Source organism: Primulina tabacum, chromosome 10 (assembly GCF_025594145.1).
Source record: "Primulina tabacum isolate GXHZ01 chromosome 10, ASM2559414v2, whole genome shotgun sequence".
In the NCBI taxonomy this organism is placed as follows: Eukaryota; Viridiplantae; Streptophyta; class Magnoliopsida; order Lamiales; family Gesneriaceae; genus Primulina; species Primulina tabacum.
Genome location: NC_134559.1, coordinates 6,001,538 through 6,024,536, shown reverse-complemented (window position 1 = coordinate 6,024,536; position 22,999 = coordinate 6,001,538). Strand labels below are relative to the sequence as shown.

At 33.0% G+C, this 22,999-nt stretch overlaps 1 protein-coding gene, 1 long non-coding RNA gene and 1 pseudogene across 2 annotated transcripts; 2 read left to right on the top strand and 1 right to left on the bottom strand.

Annotated features, from left to right (window-relative positions):
- Positions 1-73: 73 nt before the first annotated feature.
- On the bottom strand, positions 74-3,076 carry LOC142504830 (adagio protein 1-like; annotated as a pseudogene).
- Positions 3,077-16,310: 13,234 nt separating this feature from the next.
- Positions 16,311-18,149, top strand: LOC142504795 (uncharacterized). Its single transcript, XR_012804345.1, has 3 exons — positions 16,311-16,401; positions 16,478-16,539; positions 18,020-18,149. It is a non-coding gene; the product is annotated as an uncharacterized LOC142504795 (long non-coding RNA).
- A 201-nt stretch (positions 18,150-18,350) lies between these two features.
- Positions 18,351-22,476, top strand: LOC142504865 (uncharacterized). The gene is made up of 4 exons (XM_075617711.1): positions 18,351-18,849; positions 18,962-19,045; positions 19,147-22,080; positions 22,181-22,476. The coding sequence occupies exons 1-4, from the start codon at positions 18,351-18,353 to the stop codon at positions 22,474-22,476; spliced, it is 3,813 nt and encodes a 1,270-aa protein (XP_075473826.1).
- Positions 22,477-22,999: the final 523 nt, after the last annotated feature.

Genomic DNA, 22,999 nt, shown 5'->3' with positions numbered 1-22,999 from the left:
GTGAAAATTGACATGTTGAGTCATGAGGGTTAATGACGCAGGATTGTTACTCAAAAATTTCAACCCGACTATTGGAAATTATCAAAGATTAATTCAACTTGTATGAGAAGCGTTCGATGCATCTGCACGTACATCAATACTAATGAATCACAGCAACATAACATCAAACCGAGATTCAGCCATCGGCTGGAGTGAGCCCAAGTGCCCAAGAGAGGGAACAAATTTACGTACAGGTACTGATTGGGTTTCTTGGACTTGCAGTCATGCATTTTCTTATGCAGATTTGGTGTCCATGGAATGGATTCTTAGAACGGGTGCCAATTTCTTGAACACGAAATAATGTTTTTTTCTGAGAAGAACCTTCTCTGTGTCCGTTTTTCCCACCGTCAATATTAGATAACAGAGCTTGCTAATGATAGTTCGTGAATCTCAGTCAGCATCCACTCCTCCCCTGTTTGACCTCCAAGGACTATAGCTCTTGTCCCTCCAACAACGCATGTACCGTGTCCCCACACAAATCTTGGAGGTCGCCCAGGTACGTTTAAAACTCTCCAGTTTGGCTTCTCTTCAGTTGGATCAAGTAGATAGAGCTGAGATGCAGAATGTAAACCTGCCACAGAGCCACCGAAGACGAGGATTCTACCACCAGGAAGACTCACGGCCACATGATCAAGCCGAGGAGGAGGAGCTATGCCTCCTGGATTACTAGTACCAGGCATTCCACTGCCCGTGACAGATCTCCAACAGGGCACATCCTCGCTAAGATCCATGGTGAACACATCACTTGATCGGAACCGTAGAGGACCACTTTTGGCAAGACCTCCAAACATCAAGATTTTCCTACCACCAGTAAACAGATAAAGTGTGACCCAAACGTGAAGGTGGAGTCCATGCTACTGGTATCTCTCGCCACACGGGTTTCTCCATTGAAAGATCGAGCAAGAAAGTGTCGCTCAAAAGAACTCCGGAATCAGCACAACCACCAGAGACTACCACCAGCTTTGTCCCATCGAGGGTGCAGGAGCTATGCCAAGATCTAGGAAGTGGTGGAGCTAAGCCGGAGATTTCACGCCAAGTAGGGTGTTTGGCATCCAAATCCAACACAAAGACATCATTGAGCAAGCCTTGTCTACCACAGCCCCCAAATAGAACGAGATGAGAACCATTCACACAAGAAAGAGTGACCCCATCTTGCAGGCGGTGGAGAACTCACTTTGACGTATTTCCATTCGGGATTGCTGGAGTTCAGATCTAATACAAAGGTATCATTTGTGGGCTGCATGTTGACACCTTCTCCACCAAAAAGAACAACACGATTCCCAACAGCACATGCACTGAAGTTGCAACGGGAGGGTTCAACGGCACCTCCAACAGTTAGTTTTCTCCATGCTGCTGCTTCAAGAGTGGTAAGTTCCCTTGCCAATCTTCCCCAACCTAATCTTTTAGCACCAGGCACAGCCTCTAATACTCGAGTTGTTTCACTACCCCATGCATTTTGACAGACCATTCGCCACAGGTCTTCATTCTTCGTTAGCTCATAAAGTCGCCGACAAACTGAGGAGATAGATGTAATATCTCTTGGACTAAGTCGTGAAAGGATGTTCATAGAAAGTACTTCATCGCTTAAGTGCATCATCCCACAAATCCCACGGCTAATATTCCGACTCCCATCTAATACCTCTTCGCAAGAAGAAACATTAAATCTAAACCTTGCAGATGCCCTCGCAGATTCCAAGAGTGAAGATCCAGGTAGTGGACCCAAATCAAGGGTTGCTTCTGCAAAGACCAGTATGCCAATTATATGTGTTATTGTTTCATTATCACCATATATTGGGGTCATATGCAACCTATTCATCATTGGGGATCCATCTTTTCTAAAATTCAATAGTTCTCCTTGAAACTCAATCCCTCTCTCAATGCATCTTCTCATGTCAGCAACTACCGAGGAGTTCACAAGAGGATGCCTTTGCTTAGCAAATGGGCCTCTGCATTGCAAGAAGCGGCTACAGAAATTTCGACAAAGTTGAGACATGAGTGTCATACATATCAACCAGGACCAAATATCTCTTGGTAGCTTCAACAATCACAGTATCATTCATGCTGAAGTTAGGAAAATACTTGGCACTCATATGACAAATAAAAGAGAGACAATGAATTGAATATTGATCTCAACTTATCAACTTAGTATAAAAGTTACTGCACATTACATCCATAATTTAATAATAAATCAATAACTGGCACATGATATTATAGCTGAATCCTTGACCCTGATATTAGGCAAAAATTGAGTGCAGTGGCTCAATTAGACAGCAAAGAAACTGCAATCTTGCAATGAATAAAAATTTTACTGAAAGAAAATTCTAAATTGGCATTCGTTCCCCAACTTCTATCCTGTTTTTATCTAGAAGCACACTGCACACTGGATCAGAAACATCCAAGGCCTTTATCCTGTTGTTTACTAAGGAAAATGTGTATCTGATAACAGAAAGAAAAAAGATTTACCAATTACGTCCAAGAACTTCCTCAGCACGATATCCCGTCACCATCTCGAACACGGAATTGACATAAATAATGGGATTATCCGGCTCCAACGCGTCGACAACAATAAACCCACAAGGCGCAGGCTGCAAAAGAGAGTGTACACAGAACGGCGACTGGTCTCCACCACTCTTCCTCAACAAAAACCCCAACCCAGCTCCAATTCCCTCCTCTTCATCACCTTCAGCGCTCAGATCAGACTCCAAATCACTATCCCTCTCCATCAAGATTCTGTACACAGCCCGTTTCAACCCATACGAAGAAATAGCGGGTTTTTAAGGTTAGGCAGCGATTAGGGACAATAGCAAATTCGTGTTGGACAAGTTAAGCTTGGGGTTAGCCAAAAAGAGAGGATCAATCGCGGAATTTGCATGTGATAATGTTCCAAGAAAAATAATACAGTTCGGCGAAGCATGAAAAATCTGTTGGTTGGTGAGTGAGTGATGCTATGAAGATAATGAATGCTACAGCAGATATTTATATCCTTTGCTTTCTTGTCTCCGCTTTTACGTATGGCGGATTGTGAAAACAATAATCACTTCTACCATTGTCTTCAAATTATTCATTGGCACTAACTATTTCCAGTGTTTTTTAATTATTCAAAATTATTCGTGTTAATTAAGTTGACTTCCTTCGATTCTACACGTTCAATCACATTAAAAAAAAGTGAGAGTCCACATAATTTAATTAATTATACATATCGAAACTATCTAATAAATAACTCAATAAGACGATCTGATTAATTATGGGTTTTCAAAGTATTAATTAAATTGAAATTGTCCACTTTATGTGTAAAAAATCAGTCTATTTAAGTCTTCTATGATGAGTCGAAGACTACTAAGGTTACATAAAGTTACAGTCATCGAGGCACATAGAATATATACGGTACACATATTCTAGATCTCTCATTCTCTCATCTAAGTCAAGAATAAAGTGATCGATTCTCTGTTGTCTTGGAAGATCAATAGCTCAACGCTACATCGATCAATAGATTCTGGTACACGTTTACTGTTATTTATATTTTTTGATAATTCGACATTAATTTTTGACATCTTGTGATATATGAATTTAATCAGTTAATTTATAAATTTAACCTGTCGTTGTTTACAGACAACAACAGTTTAGATTCATTCATCCATCTTCTCAAGCCAAATATCCCTCATTGAACATGGTTTGCATCCGTAAGCATATTTTAGAGAGAGACGCTCAATCTCTATTAATCTATTAGTTTTTACTTTTTTTTTTCTTTTTTTTTTTGTGAGCTACATTCAACGAAGGAGAATAAGTGCTTTTTTAAAGAGAGTGCTTTTTTAAAGAGTTCCGTGGAATTAAAAAGTCTGATGTATATAATTTAAATTTTTATAATTCTATAAAAAAATTTAATAGTAGTGAAAAAAATTTTGTTGAGTGATATTCAACCTTCAATTTTAAAAATTCTATAAAAATTTCGAGATATTCTAAATATTAATAGACTTTTAATTACTACATAAAATAAATTGAAATACAAACATTAAAACATTAAGTACAATTATAATATGTCAAAAATTATCTTGACTTCAACCTATGATTTGGATGGACATCTTAGATCAATTTTCTCTCTATTTTCCCTCCCCTTTCGAATCACAATTTTTATATGAAATTTTGGAATCAAGTTTGGAGTTTAGAAAAGGTGAATAAATTTTTTTTTAAAAAAATTGAAATATTTTGACTTGAGATGATTTTCAAACCGGACTTAACTATTGTTAATTATAAATGTATTTTTCTCGACTGGACATATGTAGTTGGACCACTTAAAAGTATTTTACAAAGTGCGAAATTGTGCTGTTAGATCTAGATGATGAAATGATCAAATGACTAGGCTTTTAACAAAGTTAACCGCATAAAAGTAAAATGCGGTAAAGAAAGTAACACAAGAGATTTTATGGAAGTTCGAACGTTAAAACTTTTTATGTTTCGTTTTGTTACACCTAGGAAGAAATTAACTAGAAAACTTTGATTTTACAGCGATTTATACAAACTCACTTTGATTTAGGACTTATCCTTTGATAAATTGAAATTCCTAGTTCTACTTAAACAATAATACAACAATTTTAAGTAAATAAATCCTCATATTCAAATAACTCTCGACGGAGATTTTAAAGACGATTTGAGAAGTTGTGAGAAAACCTTATTTGATCCTTAATGATCTATAATGAACTTGAACGTGGGAGCTTGCGAGCGGTTGAAGAATTGTTCAAATAAGTGTGCTTGAAAATCTTGAGAAAATTGAGAGTTTGTAGACTTGTAATTTGTTTGGACAACCTCAAATGAATGAATATACTCTCAATTGATAGTTTATCTTGATTCTAACATTCAAATTGTTTTCAAACTTCGGCTTTTTTATGATGAAAAGCAATTTTATCTTCGTTATTTCTTGAATCATAGTACGATGCATTTAATGATTTGTTGACGTCTTGCCAAAAAATAGTGGCAGATAACTTTGTAAAGTTGATCTCACGAGATAGAAGACTACAACAACTTTATGTCTCATTGGTAGACATTCAGATTTATTAATTATCATGTTTGTGAGATCTCATGATCTGATTAACGTTAATTATGTAGATTATGAGTAGAAAATCAACTCATAAGTAATTGGAAATGGATTTGAAATAGTCTATTAAAATGGAAATAAACTCAAGTTGAAAATATTTCATATTTCTTTGAAAATTAATGTATTTAATTTTAATGGAAAATTTGTAAATAAATTTAAAAATATTGTATTATATTTTGATGGCAAATGTGTAAATTTGATGACAATTTTGTAAATAAATTGAAATATAATTGTTTTAATTTAAGAGCAGAATAGTAATTAGTGAAATGTTTACTAATGTCCATGTGTCAAAACAATGGCAAATGTTAATGGAATTTCAGGTGAATTCACGTGGATGTGGATTAGTATTTGTATTATAATAAAAATAATAGAAATAATAATAATAAGAATAATGAGCAAGAGAGAATCGAGAATCAGAAACAGAAGTAAGAACCGAATTCTATCATCTGCATTTACCTCAAAACGTTTTCCAAACTTAAAACAAATTATATATTCGGAATCCTTGTATGATAGCGTACTTTTGAGTTAAGTTTCTTCTAGTTTCAGCACCTTTATTTATTGAAGTGCTGGAATAACATGTATTTGAAGTCAAGATCCATATATGTAGTAAAATAACCGACAAAAAAATTAAGTTTTGAAGTCGAAATTAATTATGTTTTGATTTCGATTTGATATGAATTTTCAAAGTTTCAAAAGATATTTGAAACTTATATTGTTGAATTTGAATGAAATTATTGATTGAAATGAATGTGTTATTGATGTAGATAGAGTTTCTATACCGAAATCTACAAACTACTTCGATTGGAAACAAAGAATTGATGTATGTTGCGATCGATTAACATACGACATGTATCTGTATCATATGTATATGTTTTATTGAATTGACTGAGAATATGTGTCTGTATGCCTTATTTGTTGAGCTGATGTGGCATACATGATATACACGTTGAGCTATGATCCTTGGATACCTATTATGATTGAGTTTGCTTCTGGGTTTCTGAACATAATGTTATGTTTGGTATTATATGGTCATTAAAACATAGTCATTAGTGACCCCGCTGATTGATTGAGATTTGAGATTTGATAGCGCTTTGTCGACGTTATCATACGAGTTTCCCTGATTGAGGTCGGTGTGTCCGCTCGAGCATTGATTTGATACCGATTCGTTTGATTCTGACATGTGCTCAGTAGATGGGCATTTGACCTGATACCTCCACGACATACATGCATTGCATATCATATATCATTGTTTAGATACTTGTGGTATTTATTGTGGTTGTTTCAGACTGAGTTTTGCTCACCTCAGAGGGGGCTGTTGTTGTCTTTGTATGTAGACAATGACAGGTACTTCAGGATATCAAGAGACCGGAAAGGGTGTTTCTGGAGAGAGTCACAGTTTGAGCTGAGGTTTTATGTTTTTCCCAGTGTATATATGTATCTATATACCGGGGCATGTCCCGAGGATATGAGTTGTTTGTATGTGGTTGATTTTGATTATGTGTGACCATATTTTATGATATGAGATGAAATATTATTTTTAGTATTCAAACAAGCTATTTTGGGCTCATTGTAAAGAAAATTTTAATTCGTTCTCCGCTGTAATTAATTAATCTTAATCAAATTGCATTGTAATAATGATTAGGAGTTAAGAGTCCCACAATATTTTTCATCTATGATTGCTCTATGATTGGTCAGTAACTGATAGGTAAGATACTTTTAGACTTTGTGATGTTTGACTCAAATATCAAATGCACTGAAACATGCAGTGTCCGGTTGAACCGGATAAAGTCCGGTTGTATTACTTAAACGGTCCGGTCCATATCTTTATTTAATTTAATAACTTACAATCTTGAAATTTCGTTAGGTCTAAAATCGTAGTCATGAGTTTTTTAAATTATATTATTATATTGCACATATAAAAATCATAAAATTTTATTGGCCCATGAATTGAAAAAAATTAATAATATTTTTTAATAAATAAAACTTAATTTTTTGATTAAATTCTTGAATATAAATTGTTTTTCAATTCTTTATAAAGAACTTCAGATACACAAGGATATATGTATGTCTGTGTAGTGTATTAATTTTTTTAGTAGCTTATATGAATCAACAATAACATGAGAAAATTAGGAAGGCATGTGACCAAAATCCTTAGATAATATAATATAATTAGTAATATAAGGGGGAAAACATTAATTAGTCATTTAAATCTGCTAGCTCAAATTAAATAGACATTTGCAAGCTTAAGTTAAATTAAATATTAGATAAATTAAATTTATATGGTCAAAAAATGAATTAAAACTTTTCTATAAAATTTTAATTAAGAAAATTCAAATTGGTTCAATCGCAATATTAATTAGCCAAACCAAAAATATTCAAATTTATGATCGTGAAAAAAATAATATTTTAAGTTAGAAATAAATATAAATCTTGCTATATGAATTCAAATATAATTTTATATTGAAATTAATAATTACATATGTCGTCTAAATTTAATGCAAAAATTAGCAATAAATTATTCTTGTAAGCAAAGTTTTTAATGTTATTCTTGTAACTACTATTCCACCCAATATAAAATTAATAGGCTTTTAAACCTTTGTGTTTTCAAAAATCATACATGATACTCTATGGATGGGCCCATTACCTCTGACTATCATTAGTCCAAATGAAAGACATGCCCATCACGTACCCAGGTACCCTCCTATAAATATCAGGTTTGATTGTTCAATTCATTCCGTTCACTATATTATTTTTCAGCAGCACACTTAGATGCTCTCCCTTTATATCCTAAGTCTCTGACTTGAGCGTCGAAGGGACTACGCCGATACACTCTCTTGGCCCCCTTCTAACGGTCTTATTCGTGATTTCAGGCCCAATGCAATTTTGAAACTTGCGTATGGACAATGACACTTACTGGAAGCGGATTCTAAATTTTTCGTGAGTATTAATACATATTTACTTACCATGTTCTTAAAACTTAAGCATATTTACTCCGTTTGTAAGAGATTTTATGTCTGATTTTGAAAAACCTGCTTTTTAAATACAATTCGTTTTTTTTTAAAATTAAAAAATTTGCCCAATAATTCCATCTATGACGTGCAAAAAGGAGATGTCGTAAATATAGCAACGCAATGGTATTAATTAATTAATTAATTCCTGCAGTTGTGTGTCAGGTTATTTAGAGAAGGTTTCAATGCAGAAAAAAGACTCAATGAAAGTATTTTTCCAATTTCTCTAAGAGTTGAAATTATGTTGCTTCATTTCCCTTTCATACCCAATACATTCATTTCGAGTGTAATCAATGTTACGATGGATGGACATATAATATATATATATATATATATATATATATATAATAGGTCTCTTATGATACGATCTCACGAATCTTTATTCGTGCGACGGGTCAACCCTACTGATATTCACAATAAAAAGTAATACTCTTAACATAAAAAATATTATTTTTTCATGGATGACCCAAATAAGAGATCCGTCTCACCAAATACGACTCGTGAGACCGTCTCACACAAGTTTTTCTCATACACACACATATATATATATATAAAATAATAATAATAATAATATGAATTTTTATCTGTGAGGCATATCAAATCTATATATATTTACAATAAAATTAATATTTTTATGAGTAACTCAAATAAAAAAATCATCTCACAAAACTCACTTGTAAGATCATTGCACCAAAATTTTTGTGATATAATATATGGTTGCATCAGAACTCCCACTGTTTATGGTAGTTGCTTATTAACTCTCCCAACCTTTTCCCCATTGTGTGTTATGGAATCATTAGATTTAGATACATTAAATACTTTAATATTTTATTGGGTCGTCACCACACGGTTGTATGGTTTGAAGTTGAGATATAATCAAACTAAATTAAACCAAATTTTTGAATATTTGAGTTTGATTCGTCGAAAGATAAAAAGAAAAAATCTTCAACTGTAACATAGACTAGCTAGTCCATTTTTTCACTTAAACCGCATGTGCTATACGCGTATAATCCCAAAATATTAATGTAGAACTAATTATATATTACAAAATCTGTGTGCTTTTATACCATGTAACCATTAGACAGCCACAGGCGGAGCCATGTGTTGTATCGCCTGAATGATTTTTTTTTTTCGATATTTTTTATACATAAAATTTTGTCTTATTTTTCGATAGCCCGAGGCTCTATTTGTCAATATTAGTTCAACTATTGTTTAAAAAATTCTAGCCCAGATGAAAATAAAAACCTGGTTCCGCCACTGAACTTAGCCCTGCGTAATCTACTCTGAACCGTACTAACTTTTGCATGGCCCGTCGTACCGACATCGGTTCCTAAACAGTCTTTAATACACGAATTTCTTATTACAAAACACATTATATTTAAATATATATGTCACCACCCAATCTTTTTCATATATATATATATATATTTTTATATTATATAATCAACGACTCATTGCTGAATGATGCTGTTGGCATGAACCTTCTCCAACATGAGGGTACTAATTTTGCTTTTACTTGCTCTTCTTATTCATCACCAAATCATGACAGCAAACTTAAGCTCGAAAGCTGCGGCAAGAGAATCGATCATCCTTCTTTCTCCGAAGATGCATAAGTTTTCCGATGAACCGGAGACCGAGATATCATCATCAAGATCAGCGATGCTGCATTTTTCCAGGTATTATTCGTCTAAGGTTACAGATGAAGATAAGCGTCTTGTTCCAACCGGATCAAATCCCTTGCATAACAGGTAAGGGAAGTTGGCCTGAAAGTTAATTTATTTATTAGACTAAAAACATGGCATGTAATTTATTTTTTTTTATAACTTCTTTATTCTATATTTTCATTTACTTTTAGTTGTAAATCATGTCCACTCTTTTCTGCTAATCTCTGAATCCATCCAAGATGTAATATATTATTTAAAGCTAATAGTACTTTAAACCTGCTAAATTAGCTAACTTTTGGTGTGCTATTAAAGTTTATATATATATATATAATTTTAAAAATATTATTTAATGAATCAACTTCATGTTCTATGTTTATCTTTCTTGTCATTTCAATTTTAAAAATTAAATTTTTTTATTGTAAATTCAAAAAATTCATTCTCTCATATTTTCACAGTTCGTGTGACATAAACCCACGATCCGGTATTATATATAAATAGTGGTGGAGCCAATAATATGGTTCTGTCCGGGATAGAATTTTAAACTCTAAAATATTTTAATATTTTAAATTGATTTACCCGAACTAATATCATGTTAATCCAAAATTATACAAAATTTACATATATATATTTTTAAAAAAAATTGGGCTAGCCCGAGTATTTATACTTGTGATTCCACCAGTGTATATAAAAGGAGAAAGTGTGCATAGTTATAAGATAATGTAAGATGATATTCCCTCTTTTTTCCAAAGTTTTAAATTTAATTTAGTCAAATTTTCCATATCATGGATTCAATTATCTTGGATATTGTTATGATATATATAGGTTAGTCAAATAAAAGCTTTGATCGAATTTTTCTCTTGGAAAAGGACAAAACAAAATGTCGATTTTTTTTAGAATATTGTTGTTGAATAATGTAGGATAAAACGTTTGTATCTTTACTAAAAATTATAGCTGATAAAATGATACGACTCAAATCTTTTACATTGTACGACCATTGGATTATGACGTTTCGATTGTTATATGTCATGATTATCTCAACTCAACTAAAACAAAAAATTGTTATTATATTGGTGGGCAGTAGTTATAGTTCGGATTCGTTATTGATGAGGGTGTTGATGGGACAATATACCAAATTGGCATTGAATTTGCCCATTCGCCATAGAGAGGCATACATCAGACAAAAGAAAATGAAAAAAGGTGAGATTTATTTAAGTCTGCGTGTCCGTATTGCAGCCAATAAGTCATTTTCAATCCCTATCTACCGAAAAATAGTTTCAATAAAAATTGGATTTAAAATTATTTATTATACTGTCTCATAATATTAAACCCGATTACATATATTTGAGCTTTAAATACATATGAATGATAGGATGTGAGCTTTTACTATATATTATGTTTGTGTTGCATATTTTTAATACTGCAAGTATACGGTGTCAAGTTTTAGTACTGATATGAGTACAAATATCGATTCCACGATAAATAATTATTTAAAATTGTATATTAAGTACCATAATTGACATAATTCAACTTTATTTAGAAACATCAAGGAGATAGTTTATAATCAATTCAAAGATAATAACGAATCATGTAGTTCTTAGCACGCATTTGAAATTCAGTGAGTAGATCAATCTAGAGATATGATTTGGTCCGGTCTCCCCTATGTAGAATTAAAATTGACTAACATATTATTAAATTGCATCATGTTTACTAACCAAGAACTCGCAATTTTCCTATTCTTTTTTTCAAGTGATAAATAGAACTGTATTATCTATTACTGATTTTAATATATCTATTCAAAATCACGTAACACATAATATATGCAAACAAGGTTCCTTTTATGGATTCACCAGATTTATAAGTCTTTTGCATGTTATAAACATCTGACGATGTGATTTTCCTTTTCTTAATTTCAATCATCTCTCTGAGTGTTAGATCTTAATTATTTGATCAATCAAATTATGGTCAGTAATCCAAAAGCGTTAAAGACAAGAAATCACAAATAAACACGATGAATTAATTCAATGAAAATTCAAAACGTCAATAACATAGGTTCGACCACGACTACGTCAATCTCTAGAAAATAAAATTAGTTCATACTCGAATCTAAATCAATACAAAACTTGTTTGTAATCATTAAAAACGTAAAAGTAAGGAACCGAATTAGAAACGTGTTGACAAGAGATGAAAGTGCGTCTCCGTATCCGGACTCAGCGTCTTCTATCTCCGTTCTTTGCGCTCCGTCCTCCGTTTGCTCTCACTTTTTTTCTCTCCTATTTTCTGTTATGTCGGCTATGTCAGAATTAATTCTTTTTCTTCCTTATAAAGCCCACGATGAAACCTAAAGAATTTGGCCTTCACGTCGCGCGCATATGTGCGCCCTAAACTCGCACATATGCGCGGGTCCTTTTGTGTTGGGCTTCTTCTCGCGCGCATATGCGCGGGGTTCTCTATTGTGTGCATCTGAAATCCCTTCTCGCGCGCATATGCGATCTCACAATTGGCGCATATGCGCGAGGCTCTCTGGTTTTCTTTGTGTGTTGCCTATTTCTTGCGCGCATATGCGCGGGTCTTTCTGCTTCTCGCTCACAATTTTCTTTAAGGCCATTTTCATTCATTTTCACGCCCAAGTAGTAGCCTTACCTAGATTCCTGAAATAACACCAAAAATAACAAAAACGCATAATTGCGCTCAAGAAAACTAACAATCTATATGCATTATAAGGATAATTTAAGTGCACAATTTGCACTTTATCAGTTTGTATGAAAGATTTTGATGATAATACAATCTAAATATTAACATCATGGTCCTCACATCTCACCAACAATATACACTCTTCCATGTTGCTCATATCAGGTTTACGGGTCGATCCGTTCAATAAAAATAATATTTTTGACATAAGTTGTAATATTTTATCATGAGTTGAGTCGGGTAGCAGATTTATCTCACAAAATTGATATGTAAGATAATTTCATAGGAGTTTTTGTGATTTGATTATTATTAATGGTTTAATATGAGATCCTGGAAATTTCATTTAATAGTTTTATCCTATATGAGTTTATAAAACTTATATGTCTTTTATACATATAATTATATATTTTTCGACATAAATAAATTACAAACAAGTATGCCATTTCAATCTTTTAGTCTGAGAATTTTAGTCCTCTTCACCCTTTTTCTCCTCAAACTCCTTGTCAATCACTAGTTTACATAAACATGTAATTTATTTAGTGACATATGCATATATAGTTAATTGCAATATTATTCAATATTTTGAGATATAATATAGTTTATTTTGTGATAGAGACATGTCATTGGATTTGTAGAGTTTTTGGTTTCGCAGGATCTAAGTCGATTATTCGTTTTTCTTTCTCCATATTCCCCATATTTTCAAACGCAAGGCGATTTGCTATTAAACGTGTTCAAGAACTCTTGTAAGATCGTCTCTTGAGTAAATTTTGTAAGATGAATATATGATCCGACTCAACTTATGAAAATATTACATTTTATGTCAATGTATTATTATTCATAATAAATATGAATAAAGTTGACTTACCTCATCAATATAAACACGCGTAATTTAGAGAAAATTTTGGCTCGATGTAACATTTTGTGATTACATTACGATTTTATTTGTTGTTCAAATTGTTCCAATAGTATTTTAAAAAAACAAAAACAAAACAAATGTTCCAATAGTAATTTTCTAAAAAAAATTGGGATAGTGAAAACCAACTATAGAAAATTTGATAAAGTGATATTAGAATTTATTTGGTCGAGTCAATAGTTAAGTACTATTTGTCCTTAATAAAATTTTGCCGCGATACGCTGATTGTGGTTCATTCATGGCAATTCTTCTCTCAAATTACAACGATAATTATTTCGCGATAATTATTTTCTGATTAATGACAATACAAATCTCAAAATTTACCATCGACAAATATTTTTATTCCTTTCGATCTGTTCAACATTAAAATTCTATTGATTTATTTTGTACGTCCTCTAATATCCTAAGCTAATAAACTCAGCAAACGTTGTATTATATTTGACAGACTAATGATCAGTGGCGGAGCCACATGGATAGACACCCTAATTTCTTTTTTTAAAAAAATTATATGTAAATTTTATATAATTTTAGATTAATATGATATTAGTTCGGATAGATCAATTTAAAATATTAAAAGAATCTAGAGTTTAAAATTTTAGTCCAGGTAAAACCATATTTCTGGGTCCGTCACTGCTAATGATCGAATGATCACTAAGGAAACTATCGTAGTCATCCGCATTTATTTATCGTAAATATAATGTACAATATATATAGATAAATTTTTGATATTACTATCGTGTGTGTAATGATCCGTGTGTGTAATGATCCGATTTAATTATTCAATTCATTATTGAAGCCCAAATTAATTATAAAGACTCAAGCCCGCCGTACACTCCAAAAAAATCTATAAATAAGGGATGATTCTCATTATTCAAAGGGCTTATGATTTTATGCTTAAAATTTTTATCATTTGTTGAACTTTTTAGCTATCAAATAACATCTTTAAATTGTTTTCTGACTTGAGCGTCGGATTGTCTACGTCGGAGAAACTCAGGCGTCTCTGATGTTTGTTTGTGACGCAGATGATAACCCACAAAGATTTCTCTCCCTCAGCTACTTGAACTCGTTTACGAGCTACATGAACCCGTTTACGAGCTAGCTAGAATACCCTTCTATGATTACATAGATCCGTTTACGAACCTAAAGAGTAATCCGGATAATCACAATTTTTTGCTATATCAATATATATAATTTTGACAAAGATGGCAAAATCGAAAAAACAGAAAGAAAAACACTATGAATGAAATGGTAAGAAAATTCTTCGAAAGAAAATAACATAAAACTGATGTTCGTTTGTCCAATTTAACATAAACTTTCAATGAATATCAGCCTGTTTATGTTAGATTTTTTTTTTTTTTGGGAAGCAATGTTTGATTTATTAAAATATAATAGTCCGGCTTTGTAATTAACATTTTTAAGTCTATATATATATATATATTTCATTTTTAAATCGTACGGCTGAATTTTCAATCCATACTAATCCAAATGGCAAAAAAAAATTCATAGGTTTTGTATCCACCATAACATATATGATACAAAATTGATAGGACGTAATCGTGATTTAATGTGTCGTCGAGCCAAATTTAACTTCGATAATCGATAATTAAAGAATTTAATTAGTCGTTCCAAATATTTGCAATCGTTTTTAATTATTATTATTCTCCACGTTATGTTGATCGTTTATTTAGAATACAACTTATTCTTAATTAGTTTCCTTTCTTGACTATTTAGCTCAATTATAATGTCTGTATTAATGCATACGTCAATCATGTCTTGGCGATGGATTTAATTTTCTATGATATACCTGAAATATTATTTTCCATTTGATATAGTTAAATCCAACATATCAGTAATATCACCATTAATTGTTGAGTTGTCTGATGTCATATCAGTAATTGTACTAAAATAACCCGAAATTAAAAGTTATTGTACCAAATCTAAACTTTGACAACGGCAAAAACCCAAAGTTAAAAAAGTTAATTGACAAAAAAAATCATTTTCCTGGAGCTTTAGTTAGATTCTGAGTCCGTGTATTTTTTATATTATATTCAAGTTTATCTTGGGTAATCTGGCGTTGTAAAACTTTGTTTAATCACCATGTTGACAAATGACAGCTTGGCCAAAGCATATTAAATCACCTGGCACTTGACTAATCTGCACAAAAGAATTCAGTCAATATATATATCTATTATATCGGTAAATATACCACTTTAATTGTGAATTTATCTTGGCACCCTTATTAATTATGAATTTATGTCATTTAATACCATTTATCATGTCGATTGGAAAATGTAGGCCTTATGAATACCTTTCATATCAGTTAGAAGTCGTGGAGGAGGTAGGCCATGATATCTGCAGTGGTCATTAAATGTTTGTGTCGGTTTTATAATTTTCCCGTTACTCACAATAACATGTTTAAATGTTTTGTTTTCTTGTGACAAAAATACAGAAAATCTATCGGCATTGAAGCTGCAAAAGGGCTGCGTTTTCTGCATGAAGAGTGTCGAGGTTCTCTTCTCATTCATCGGGATGTGAGGCCAAGTAATATATTGCTCAACCAGGATTTTGTTCCCTTGGTAAATCTTTGTGGTTTTTGCCTTCTTTTAGGAGTTTTCATGCCTGCACTTGGTAGAATAGTAGAACCACGTTGCTCAATAATTGAACCATTCGAAGAAGTCTCTAATGAAAGATAAATACGAGTTCAATATCTTTTAGTATCTTCTTCAGATGTTCTCTTAGGAACCTCTTGGTTCATGGAATGGGATGATAAGGATCTATGATATAGGGATAATAAATTGATAGATCATTGATATGAATTACATATTTTCTAATGTTATGTTGGTGGACATTGCTCAATAGGTGCCTTTCAAGAATGGCTTGTTTTCCCGTATGATAACATTTTTTTATCTCGGTATATAGTTTATTTGTGAGCCAGGGTCATTGATCACGCTTTGTAATGCGCGGTCGGCGTACCTCTGCAATTTCCGCATATGTTGCAAGGTATGTGTAATTATTTTTTTCATCTATGGGTGTCGACTTCGATTATATGGTGTTATCAGTGAGTTTATGATTGCAGCAGCTGTGCTGTTGTTGGGTCTGGTGATGCACATGGCGATCGGGCCATCTCTATCTCCGTTGGTGAGTTAACTTGTTTATTTTTACCCTTACCATCTTTTTTAGAGTTCATTTATTCCGGTTATGCTTTTGTGAGAAGTATTCTAATTATTAGTTGGATCGAAAAAGAATTTGTTTTTTTTTGGATTAAACAGTAAGTTTGTTATGAAAAATTGAAAATAAGAATTTTTTTTTTTTTTGGCAAAAAATTACATTGTGGATCGGTTGAGCTTTCAAAAAAATTTGGTGTTTTTTTTGGATTACACAATAAGTTTGTTATAAAAAATTGAAAATACGAATTCTATTTTTTTGCAAAAATTTACATTGTGGATCAGTTGAGCTTTCAAAAAAATTTGGTGCTTTTAAAGAAAAGTATAATTAATGTCATATATATGATTAGCTATATACTAATAGTATAAATTGTGTCTTAATTTTTAATCAATTAAATATTGGACGTAGTACTTTGAACACTAAACTTTTGAGGGACAAAAATGTCTACAATCAAATTGTTGATATTAAGATTAACTTGCTAACTACTTCTAATTGTAATGGTGAAATATAAATTTTCTTTTAAAATTTTAAAGTTATTAGGGAACAAACTATTACTTTTGAAAATTATATATACATACTCAGATACTTGCATGAGACTTACATTCATAACAACTAAATTTAAAATTATATATTCCTTATCCGAAACATATGTCTATCTTACAATTTCCTGCATATTATATTAAATTTGAAAAATCGGTTCTACTTAGTCTAATTTTATATATGTAAAGTAAAAAATTTAAATAAATATTAAAATAAAACAACCCACAAATTAAAAAATCGTTTTGTCAATACATTTTAGTTACGTTATTAATATTTTAGTTACGTTATTAATAACCCACAAATTAAAACAACCCACAAATTAAAAAATCGTTTTGTCTATACGCCACATTCAAAAAAAATAAATTTTGTATTGGTTAAATTTTTTATGTTCCTTATCATAAGAGAATTTTGAATGCTCATATTATTTAACTTATGAATGAGATAAGTTGACAATTGCACGTATATGAAACCTTTGAAAAATAGTATGTTTAATTTTAAAGTTAACGGATGTTGTCATATAAATGCTTATAATAATATAATATATTATTTTTTAAGTAAAATAAAATAATAAATTACGTGTATATTTTTTTAACTTATTTATATCATCATCATTGTATTTATGTTTTAATTCAATATAAGCATAATATTATGATTATCTGCATACTTTAAAGCTCGTGCCGACTTAGATCAAGATTTAAACTTAGCAGTGACGTGATGATTATTTCTCATCATGTGTAGTTTAAAGAAAAAATACGGGGTGAAAATACACTAAACGTAAATATTAGAAATACAAACAATTTAGTTATAAATTACATGGACCAACCGTTTTGTCCACAACATTAATAGTTTCATGTTATCATGTAAGAAGAAATAATGGTGTAGCTAGCTTTTAATTAAATATTTATGGTGTCAGGTGTTGCTTCCGATGCCTTGTTGCGGGTGGCTTGCTTACCTGTCTGTGAGTAATTTGTTGTGCAGGCTTTTCTTTAAAGATCATTTATCTTTTCTGGTCTCCATTTCTAATGTCAATATATTCGTTTCATTTTATCTTTTTTTATTTCAGTCACAGAGTTGCAATTAATTATGTTAATACACTATCTGCAATTCCGACATGTCAATTTTGTGGGGCATTCAGATTTCCACATGAACCCCCTACATTCTGCTGTGACCGTGGCAAAATTCGTCTTGTGTCACCTATTGCACCAGTGGATTTGGTTAATCTTTTCGTCGATCCTTCTTCTCCGATGGCTGTATCATTCCGTCGTAAAATTCGCTTGTGTAATAGTATATTTTCATTTACATCATTCGGTATACGGATTGACAAAAGTCTAGCATCTCTTAATCATGCGGTGTACACCTTCCGTGCTGCTGGACAAGTGTTTCATGCATTGCCTCCACTTGTGCCTCAAGAGGGAAGACCTAAGTATTTTCAGCTTTATTTCTGGGATAATGACAATGAGTTACATAATATAATGTCTGCAGTAAATGAGGATGATGTTGATGAGGCCACTATGATATTATTGATGCATATTATGAAACATAATCCTTATGCAGAGCTCCTTCGAAGAATAAATGAATGTGCTTCTATCCGAGATATCCGACTGCACATAAGCAAGAACGTTCCTGTTGATCAAAGGTGTTATAATTGTCCTTCAGCTGATCAGGTTGCGGCGATTTGGGTTGAGGGCAATGATAACACTAATATTCCTTACGATAGAGATATAGTTGTGCGGTCGAATGATGGTGAGACCCATCAAATCAGACCCTATTTTGGTTGTTACGATCCACTACAGTATCCTCTTTTTTTTCCCTTATGGTGATTGTGGCTGGCAACAACATATTCTAAAATTTTCAGGAGACTTGCACAGTACATTTATGGGGGCAGCTGTGTTGCCATCTGAAGGTTTTTCTTCATTTGATCAAATTGTTGCACGCGAAAGTCATATTAAGGTTTAGTTTTATGTAATTATGTTTTTCCCAAAATGAGTGTCATGTACATCGTTTTAATGTATGTTTGTTATTATTTTTCATTTTTTGCAGTCGTTCGTGGGAAAAATGATAGGATGGTATCATGTCGGGAATATTATTGTTATAGGCTTCAAATTCGAGAAAATTTATCTTCACTATTGTTGTATGGTGGCCGGTTATTGCAACAGTTTGTTGTCGACATGTATATTAAGCTGGAAACTACTAGACTTGATTACTACAGGCGGAATCAAGCAGAAATTAGATCAGAACTATATCAAGGCATTGTTGATAGTGTGGTAAATGGAGAAACACGTGGTCGGGAGGTTGGTCATCGTGTGGTACTTCCTTCTTCTTTCATTGGGGGCCCAAGGGATATGCGTAAGCGGTATCTTGATGCAATGGCGTTAGTAAGGTATTTCGGAAAACCTGATTTATTCATTACAATGACTTGTAACCCTGAATGGCCAGAGATTAAGAATAACTTGTTTTGTGGTCAAACTTCGAATGATCGACCTGATTTGGTTTCACGTGTATTTCGTGCAAAGTTGGTTGATCTGAAAGATCAAATAATTAAGAAAAAGATCTTTGGTTCTGTTGCAGCATATGTTTATGTAATCGAATTCCAAAAGAGAGGTCTTCCGCACTGCCATTTTCTTGTTATATTGGACTCTGGGTGTAAAATTTCTTCACCGGATATATATGATAGATATGTTTCTGCAGAACTTCCCAACGAGTATTCCTTCCCATGCTTATTCGACTTGGTTTCACGTCATATGATGCATGGTCCCTGTGGAAGTTTGAATAGGAGGTGTCCTTGCATGGTTAATGGACGATGCAAACATCACTATCCTCGAGCTCACTCAAATCAGACAATACAAGGACATGATGGATACCCAATATATCGAAGAAGAGACAATGGCCTTTTCGTTGAGGTAAGAGGTTGCCCACTAAATTCCCAATGGGTTGTCCCTTATAATCCCTACTTGTTGTATCGTTATGATTGTCATATCAATGTTGAAGTTTGCTCAGGCCTTACAGCAGTGAAATATCTATACAAGTACATCTATAAAGGGCATGACAAGATATCTGTCCATGTCTCTCCTTCTGGCTCGGATACGTATATTGACGAAATCAAGATATTTCAGGATGCTCGATGGGTTTCTGCTCCCGAGGCAATGTGGAGAATTTTTGAGTTCAGTTTAAATGATGTTTCCCCTCCAGTTATTAATTTGCCTTTGCATCTACCCAATCAACAATGTGTTACGTTTTGGAACAATCAAAACTTGAGAAATGTGTTGGATTCTGAACATGTGCAGAAAACTATGCTAACTGAGTATTTTTGGACTTGTTATGCAGACATTGATGCAAGGCAGTACTTGTATTCAGAGTTCCCTCGTTATTTTGTTTGGGATAGTAGGAAGAGAGCATGGAATAGAAGAAAGCAAAAGAAGGTAATTGGTAGGGTAAATGCTGCTAACCCAGTAGAGGGTGAGAGATATTATTTACGTCTTTTGTTGCTTCACGTTCGAGGCCCTACATCTTTTGATGATTTATTAACTGTTGGCACAAGACTTTGTTGCACGTTCAAAGAATCGGCCCAGGTCAGAGGGCTACTAGAATGCGACGAGAGTAGTTTCCAATGTCTTAATGAAGCAGTTGATTTCCACATGCCTTATGCTTTGCGTAGATTATTTGCAACAATACTTGTGCACTGCCAACCAGCTGATGTCCGTAACTTATGGGACACTTTTTATCGATCTTTGTCTGAAGATTTTGTAAAGGATAGCCTCGTAGATGAAGTTGAGATAATGTCTGAGACACTCCGATCTGTGAGTAATTTTTTAGAAAGCATGGGAAAAAATGCAGATATGTATGATTTGCCGAAATTTCCAGCGATATCTAGACAACGGGCTTTGGTCGAATGCAAAGAAATATTGGATGAAAAGTCTGTTCCAATACCTTCAAGTGACCTGCTTGCTCACCAATCTCTTAATCATGCTCAAGTGATAGCTTACGGCATGATCATGGATTGTGTTGATCGAAACTCTGGTGGAGTATTTTTTGTTAATGGACCTGGGGGAACTGGCAAGACGTACTTGTACCGTGCTGTACTTGCAACAGTTCGCTCACGAGGAATGATTGCCCTTGCCACTGCTACATCTGGTGTCGCAGCTTCCATTCTACCAGGCGGTCGAACAGCGCATTCGCGCTTTAAGATCCCAATTGAGCTACATGAAAATAGTTACTGTTCTATCTCGAAACAAAGTGGGCTCGCTGATCTGCTACGTTTGACTAGGCTTATTGTTTGGGATGAAGCTCCGATGTGTAGACGTTACGCAATCGAAGCTGTTGATCGAACTTTGCAAGACCTTGTTGTCAACAAAGAACCGTTTGGTGGAAAAATAGTATTATTAGGAGGAGATTTTATGCAAGTTCTTCCTGTTATTCCTAAAGCAACAATTGAAGAAACTATCGATGGAAGCTTTATTCGATCGCATTTGTTTCCGTGTATGAAAATCATTCTTCTACATGAAAACATGCGTGCAAAAAATGATCATGATTTTTGCGATTTTTTGCTCAAAGTGGGTACAGGGGTGGAGCCTGTCGATGGAAATGGGAATATCAAAATCCCATCACATATGATAACTAAAGTGTGTGAAGGAAGTTTTGAGATGTCAGAAAATAAATTGATTGAAAATGTGTACCAAGGGTCATACGATAATGATAACCATCTTTCATCAACTTACATGACCGAAAGAGCAATTCTATCGACGAAAAATACCTATGTCGATGCGTTGAATGAAAAAATTATATCGTTGTTTCCAGGAGAAGCCATACATTTCCTTAGCTTTGATGAAGCAATCGATGACACGCATAATTCATATCCAGAGGAGTTCTTGAATGGTCTAACGCCTAATGGTTTACCTCCTCACCGACTCGTCCTTAAAAAACATTGTCCTATAATGTTACTCAGAAATTTAGATCCATCTGATGGCATGTGCAATGGTATGCCGAGCATTTTCTGGTAATGTCATCCATGCAGAGATTTCGGTTGGACAACATGCTGGAAAAATGGTTTTGATACCTCGGATACCTCTATCTCCAGCAGAAAACGAAGGGTACTCATTCCAATTCAAACGGAAGCAATTTCCGATTCGCTTATGTTTTGCTATGACAATAAACAAAGCACAAGGTCAAACAATTCCAGTTGTTGGAGTTTATTTACCAGAACCTGTTTTCTCACATGGACAACTTTATGTTGCTCTAGCTAGAGGTATCTCGATGAAGAATACTCATGTGCTAATCAAACCAGACATTGCCACTGGTAGTGATGAATCACGAACAAAAAATGTTGTTTACAAAGATCTGCTTGAGACTGTTTTTTTGTATAGAGGTCGTTAACTAATTATGTTTTTACCTCTTTGTTGACTTCTTGTTAATATTTGAGCATGTTTCTTTTTTTTTCATTTTTTTCCCTTTGTGTCGATAAATTGTTATATCGTTTAAGTCTGACTTCTTACTCCAATGTTGTTGGAAAATTATACAGACACTAATAAATATCAATTCAATAGTAATAGATACTTAAAAATCATTGTACAAACAATATATTCAAAGTTAACAATATACATTTGAACACGATATAAATTTTGTTTTTTTTTAAAAAAAAAAAACGTATCAAAGTGAACATATTTATTCTTTGTTTTCTAAAACTTGTTACACCTCATAATTTATGGAACCTCAATGTCCTAAAAGAAAATCTCTATAAACTAAATTCTCTAACGAATTTATTTAAAAAAAAACAAACAAATTTACATATTTTATCAAATTAGTATGTATAGTCCAATATGTTTTTTCCATACAATATATTTGAATTATACCCCCATTGAATAGTTGATGTGTTAAATTTTATATCGATGCATGTTTT

What these genes read in the sequence shown, in the direction of transcription:
- LOC142504865 (XM_075617711.1), top strand. Translation starts at nt 18,351, where the DNA reads ATGGCTGTATCATTCCGTCGTAAAATTCGCTTGTGTAATAGTATATTT. An exon ending in AGTTGTGCGGTCGAATGATG is followed by an intron (nt 18,850 to 18,961) that starts GTGAGACCCATC and finishes TAAAATTTTCAG; the next exon opens with GAGACTTGCACAGTACATTT. An exon ending in ATCTGATGGCATGTGCAATG is followed by an intron (nt 22,081 to 22,180) that starts GTATGCCGAGCA and finishes CTCTATCTCCAG; the next exon opens with CAGAAAACGAAGGGTACTCA.